The sequence below is a fragment of the Agelaius phoeniceus genome, unplaced genomic scaffold (assembly GCF_051311805.1).
Source record: "Agelaius phoeniceus isolate bAgePho1 unplaced genomic scaffold, bAgePho1.hap1 Scaffold_115, whole genome shotgun sequence".
Taxonomy (NCBI): Eukaryota; Metazoa; Chordata; class Aves; order Passeriformes; family Icteridae; genus Agelaius; species Agelaius phoeniceus.
The window spans coordinates 1,138,672-1,145,201 of record NW_027509878.1 but is presented as its reverse complement, the minus strand read 5'-3'; the positions used below and the strand labels follow the sequence as shown (position 1 = coordinate 1,145,201).

The 6,530-nt window shown below is 53.4% G+C and overlaps 1 protein-coding gene across 1 annotated transcript; it reads left to right on the top strand.

Moving 5' to 3' along the window:
* The first annotated feature begins 4,857 nt into the window (after positions 1-4,857).
* On the top strand, positions 4,858-5,790 carry LOC143693051 (olfactory receptor 14A16-like). The gene has a single exon (XM_077173099.1). It carries the CDS (start codon positions 4,858-4,860, stop codon positions 5,788-5,790), a length of 933 nt encoding a protein of 310 aa, XP_077029214.1.
* The last annotated feature ends 740 nt before the right edge of the window (positions 5,791-6,530 follow it).

Below are 6,530 nucleotides of genomic sequence, written 5' to 3'. Positions count from 1 at the left end.
GTTGATTTAGGAGCATTGGCATTAAAGCATTAAGAATGTTGCTTCTTGCTTGTAGTTAATCCTTAAAGAGTTCTGCAATAATAACATTTTGAAGTATAATTTTAGAACATTACTTGTATCCTTGAAACTATAGCTTTGGAATATATATAAAGGAAACATGCTTATCTCATGCCTTAATAAAGCAGAGAAAAACAGCTTGAGAAAGGAAGATGGACATCACCTCAAGGATTTCTAGTTTCAGCCAAGGGAAGCTGGACATCACTGTTGTTAGATTTATAGTCTCTGCAATTAAAAGGAGGACCCACATCTGGAAAGCTGGACCTCACCAGATGGGATTCGTCTTTCTTCTTTTGGAAACTGGACCACCACCATCTGGGGATACTCCTTTCTGGGATATATCCTGAGAAAAGCTAAATCACAATAGTACATAGAATTGTGACGTAAAAATTGGGAATAGAAACTGCTGATGAGTAAGAATTGGAATAGAAACTGCTGAGAAAGCTGATGAGTACCCCTATAAATAGCTGTAAACCTCAACTATCGGTGTGCAGTTGGAGGGAAAACTTCCCCCACTGTATCCAGCGCTGTATTGCTCATACTTTACCATATTAATTAATAAATTGATTGCTGCTTGAATATTGGCCTAGTCAAGCTTCTTATTTATACCATCCATAACTGTAAAAGGAAAACTTCCTGCTGAACTCAACAAGACTAGAGGGAAATCAAGGCAGAGCCATGGTTTGTCAGGACTTGCTGCATCCTAATGAGCCCTGTGGTGCATTTGGAGCTGAGCCCTTCAACCTCAGGGCCTGAGAGGAGATTGCACAAACCTTTCCAGGAGACAAAGTCAGAGGAAAAACTCAAAGTGTCTCAAGGCATGAATGGGTCCCTCTGAGGTCCATCCTTAACAGAGGCTCTTCATGGACTCCTTGGAGGAGAGAACTGGAGGCCAGGATGGCATGAGATCCTCTCAGAGACTCAGTGTAGAAAGGAAAATCCATAAAGTACCTCAAAAACCTTGAGTATCTCAAAGTATTAATGAGCCCCACTGAGTGTCAGTACAAAGCTCTCCAGGGACTCATTAAAGCAGATAATTGGGGCCATGATTGCACAAACCTTTCACAGAGTCTGGATCAAAAGGGAAACACCAAGTACCTTCAAATAACTGAAGTACCTTGAAGCATTAATGAGCCCCACTGAGTGTTGTTACTGACAAAGCCTGTCCAGGGATTAATTACAGCAGATAATTGGAGGCCATGATTGCACAAACCTCTCACAGACTCCAAGGCAAAAGCCAAAGCCAAAGTCCTTTGAAAAAGCTGCAGCCCCTGCAGGGAGCATGAAGGAGCCCCCAGGGCCATTGCTGAGCAAGGCTCCCCAGGGACTCCTTGCAGCAGATCCTTGAGGCCACTGGGATGTGGGCTAGGGGGGGATGCTGAGGGCAGCACAAGGGGCTGACAGTGCCCAGCCTGGCTGGGGCTGGGCCAGGAGGCCCCAGGGCCTCAGCACAAGGTGTCTCCTCCCAGCCCTTGCTGGCACAGACCCTGCTGTGGCCCAGGGCACCAAGACTTGGCTTCTCTTTGTCCCCACCTGTCATCACTGCCTGCAGTTCTCTGCTCTGCCTGGGGCCTGGGGACACTTGCTCAGTCGTGTCCCTCTCTGGGACCCATTAAAAGTCCAAGAAAGTTTGGAGTTGGATTCTGCCTTGGAGTTCTGGAGAGGTTTCTTCAGCTCCCTCTCAGGGACTGATGTCCAGGGCCTGAGCACAAAGCCCCAGAGGCTGATTAAAGTCCTTGTGCTGTGTCTGTGCTGCTGAGCTGGGCTGGGCTCCTGGCCCAGAGGCAGCTCCTGGTCACCAAGAAGAGCTTCAAAAGCACATTTCTCTTGAGGAGCAGCTCTTGTGCCAGCCCAGGAGGGCTGGGGCACTGCCTGCAGCCAGCCCGGGCACAGCACAGAGGCACAGAGGGGTTAAACTCAGCCTGGGCTGGGAGCACAGGGCAGAGCTCATTCAGGGCTCACTAGAGCAGAAATCAGCTCCGGTTTGAAGCAGTCATTGCCTGGCTGTGGGAACAGAAGCTGCAGTTCCTGCAGGGATCTCCTGCACATCCCTGGCACATGCCACAGCTTTTAGGACCTTTCAGGAGGACTCTCAGGGCTGCTCCAGGGTAGGGCTGTGGCCCTAGGGCAGGGCTGGCTTTCCCTGCTGCCCCAGCCCAGGCACAGCCCAAGGCAGCTCCTGTTGCCAGGCTCTGCTGCAGGGCTGAGCAGCCGGGGCTGCAGCCAGGGGTGCCCAGGGCTGTCCTGCAGAGCAGGGTCCTGCAGCCCAGGGCGCTGTGCTGGGGCAGGGACTCTGCTGCCTGCCAGGGACAGCTCTCAGCCAGCCCTGGCAGCTGCTCCCAGCGCTGGGCAGAAGCTCTGGGGGGAAGGAGCCGCCCTGAGCAGGGCAGGGGCTGCTGCTGAGAGGGGCTGGGTGGGGCAGGGCTGCTCCCAGCTCCAGACCAGCCTGGGCACAGCTCCGCAGGGCACCTCCCAAAGAAGGTAAGCCTGGGATTGCTGTAAAGATCAGGACCTTTCCTGAGAGTGTTTTCAATTTCCTGCTTGAAGAAGGATGGGAACATTGGGGTGATGACAAAAAAAGATTTTTGCTTTTTTTACATTTTCATATATTCATAGCTCTGTTAATTAATATTATATTGTTATAAAATATAATCCTTACTTTATTCCATTAAACTCTTAACTAACTCGATTAAGCTACTATTATATACTTTTATAACGATAATCCTTAATTAACTCTAGCACGTTTCCTAACCATTCTCTTAGATTTTAGAACGATAAGGTAACAGTCTACATTCGTGAAATACTTTCTTATTATCAGTCTTATTATCAAATAGTCTTATTATCAGGAAGAGAACCTACAAGAACATTTTGTTTATTGACCAGAATGTGAGCAATCACAACAAAAAGTGAAGGCAAAGAAGCCCTTGGACCTACTCCAATGAGTTGAGCCAGGGGTGTGTAACTGGGGCAACTGAATCTCCTACTGGATATTCCACTTAAATATCCTGATTAATGAACCTTAATAAATTGTTGAAATCAGGGACCAAGTGTGCCCCATCCCCACTGGGACACCTGACAGCTTCCAATTATTATCTGCTTTTTCCTTTACTGTTCTAACACTGTTGCAAGGATTTTTTTCTCTTTTGATAATAGACAACAGGGGGATGAGAGAAGCAGAACAGGAATTGTAATCCCAGAATCACAGGACATTCTGAGTTGAAAGGGACACACAGGATCATCAAAGGAATGTTTGAGCATTTACAGAGAGTCCAGAACTGTAACTTTGGGTGGTCAGTGTCTCTGCTGGGAGCCTCCCAAAGGGCCCTCAGCCACTCCTCAGCCCTGCACAGCAGCAGCATCACCTTTGCAGGGCCCAGCAGGGCTCTCCTGAGCTGCCCTTGCCCAGCTGCACACAGAGCCTGCCCCAGCCAGGGCCCTGCACACAGGCAGGTTTCTGTAGGGCCCCAGCCAGGGCACGCAGGCTGGGATGGGCTCTGTGAGCGCTGGCAGGGACAAGGCTCCTCTCAGGAGGGAATGTCCAGGCCCAGGGAGATGCTCAGGGAAGCAGAGGGGGCTGGAGAGAGCAGGGCTGGGGCAGGAGGGCACTGTTGGTGTGTGGGAGGTGCCGGGCACAGCTGGGCACGGGAACACTGTCCTGAGTGCCCGGCTGTCTCTGCCCTGCCCTCTCAGGCACAGCACCACAACATCTGCTCTTGCTTCTGCCCTGCCCTGACATTGGCACTGTTATCTGCTGCTCTCAGGGAGGCTCTGGCATCTGCAGCAGCTGAGTCAGGCACTGCCCTTGGCATTCCTGCCAGGCAGGGCTGTCCATGGCAATGGGGTGTCCAAGCTCCCCTGGCACCTGTGGGGCTGTGGGCAAAGCAGTCCATGGCAAAGGGGAATGAGCTGAGCCCCCTCCCTGAGATCCCATCATGGGCACAGCCAGGGATCTCCTTGCTGTGCCCTGCCAGGCTCTGAGCTGCCCTCCTGGGTGCAGATCTGTGCCAGAGCCTCTGGGAGTTCCCTGAGTGTCCCACGGGCAAGGGCAGAGCTGCCACAGCTGAGGAAATGCTGCTGGGTTTGCCCAGGGAGCCGTGAGTGTCCTTGGCACAAGGGGGTGCTGAGACCTTGCCCAGAGACCTTGAGAGAGGGTGAGACATTCAGGGATCCCTCTGCTCTGGGCAGGGTCTGGTTTATCCCAGGGTGACCCGGGAGTGTGACTGTGCTCTGATTGCAGCCAAAGGTGCAAAGCCAGGGCAGCTGGGAACAAGCCCATCCAGCCCCTCACCTTCCCTGAGCCACAGGGAATCCTTTGCCTCTCCCATCTCTCAGTGGCAAACTCTGAGTGCAGCAGAAATGCTGGGGATTTGTGACCTCACAGAGCCAGGAATGATGTATGGGTAAGAAAAAATTCTTTAAACCAGCACCTGCCACCCATGTCCTATAGAATTGGGAGTGCAGATGCTACCAAGACTTCCTGCAGTAGGAGTGATTCCCCTGACAAATCCTGGATATCCAGCATTGTCCCTCTGCCACATGGCCACAAACCCAGGGCAGTGGGGCAGGGGTGGCTCCTTGAGAGCCCCCATGCACAGGCCTGGCTGCTCCTGGCACACTCAGCCAGCACAACTGGAGCTCAGGCAGGGACCTGGGTGAAGGTTTTCCCAGAGCAGGAACAAGGCTGGGTGAGTCCCAGCGGGGCAGTCTGCAGGGAATGGCCCAGGTTTTGCTCAAAGCAGCCTCTGCTGACTTGTCACTGTCCTTTCTCCATGAACAGGTGCCCATGTGCAGCCCCAGCAAATGTCCAACAGCAGCTCCATCAGGCACTTCCTGCTGCTGGCATTGGCAGACACGCGGCAGCTGCAGCTCCTGCACTTCTGCCTCTTGCTGGGCATCTCCCTGGCTGCCCTCCTGGGCAACGGCCTCATCATCAGCGCCGTAGCCTGCGGCCACCACCTGCACACGCCCATGTTCTTCTTCCTGCTCAACCTGGCCCTCACTGACCTGGGCTCCATCTGCACCACTGTCCCCAAAGCCATGCACAATTCCCTCTGGGACACCAGCAACATCTCCTACGCGGGATGTGCTGCCCAAGTCTTTTTCTTTCTGTTCTTCCTTGGATCAGAGTACTTCCTCCTGACCGTGATGTGCTACGACCGCTACGTGTCCATCTGCAAACCCCTGCACTACGGGACCCTCCTGGGCAGCAGAGCTTGTGCCCACATGGCAGCAGCTGCCTGGGCCAGTGCCTTTCTCAATGCTCTCATGCACACGGCCAATACATTTTCCCTGCCCCTGTGCCATGGCAATGCCCTGGGCCAGTTCTTCTGTGAAATCCCACAGATCCTCAAGCTCTCCTGCTCACACTCAAACCTCAGGGAATTGGGGCTCATTGCTGTTAATGTCTGTGTAGCTTTTGGCTGTTTTGTGTTCATGGTTTTCTCCTATGTGCAGATCTTCAGGACTGTGCTGAGGATGCCCTCTGAGCAGGGACGGCACAAAGCCTTTTCCACCTGCCTCCCTCACCTGGCTGTGGTGTCCTTGTTTATCAGCACTGGCACATTTGCTCACCTGAAGCCCCCTTCCCTGTCCTCCCCATCCCTGGATCTGGCCCTGTCAGTTCTGTACTCGGTGGTGCCTCCAGCCCTGAACCCCCTCATCTACAGCCTGAGGAACCAGGAGCTCAAGGCTGCAGTGTGGAGGCTGATGAGTGGATGGTTTCGCAAACATTAAACTGCTGGCCAATTTCTGCAAATCACTTGTAATATAAGTTATCTTTGATCCTTCTTGTTCATTTAATTTTGGAGGTTCTTTTCCTTTGTTTTAATATTTTTATATTGTCAAAAAGGAAATGTTAATCTTTGTGCCATTTCTCATTTTGTTTCTCTCCACCTTCCCTGTGACTACAGACTGGGTCAGTGAGGGGTTGTGCTCTCAATGGCTTTAAAGGAACTAAAGCAAATCCCAGCAGAGTTTTCTGCAGAGATGCCCTTTTGTTGCCTTCTCTGGAGCTGCAGCAGCAATGTCTGTGTGCAGAGCTGGGGCAGATCAGTGCTGGCCCAGCAGCTGTGCCCAGCAGCAGCAGCAGCAGCACTTGGTGTTGCCAGTGCTGCTGCCGTGGCCCTGCCCCGCTGCCCTGGTGGCCCTGGTGTTGCTGCAGGGCCTGAGTGCTCTCGGGGCCGGGCACAGCCCTGGAGGTGGCAGTGCCGGGGCTGCAGCAGGGACAGGCCATGGGCACTGCTGGGGCAGCGCTGACGCCTCAGGCCAGGCCCTGGGGGCTCCAGGCTCCTTGCCCAGGCTCTCTCAAGAACACGGCCAGGCCAATGCTCAGCACAGAAACCCCCGTGAGCAGCCCCAGGCTGGCCGTGGGCAGGCTGGGAGCAAACAGCATGGCTGGGGCTCTGCAAGGGTCCTGGGGCAGACGGGAAGGAGCGGCAGAGCAGGGGCTGATCCATGCCCAGTGCGCTGCACAG

Bases quoted from the DNA above. Each gene is read 5' to 3' on its own strand.
- LOC143693051 (XM_077173099.1), top strand. From the start codon at position 4,858: ATGTCCAACAGCAGCTCCATCAGGCACTTCCTGCTGCTGGCATTGGCA.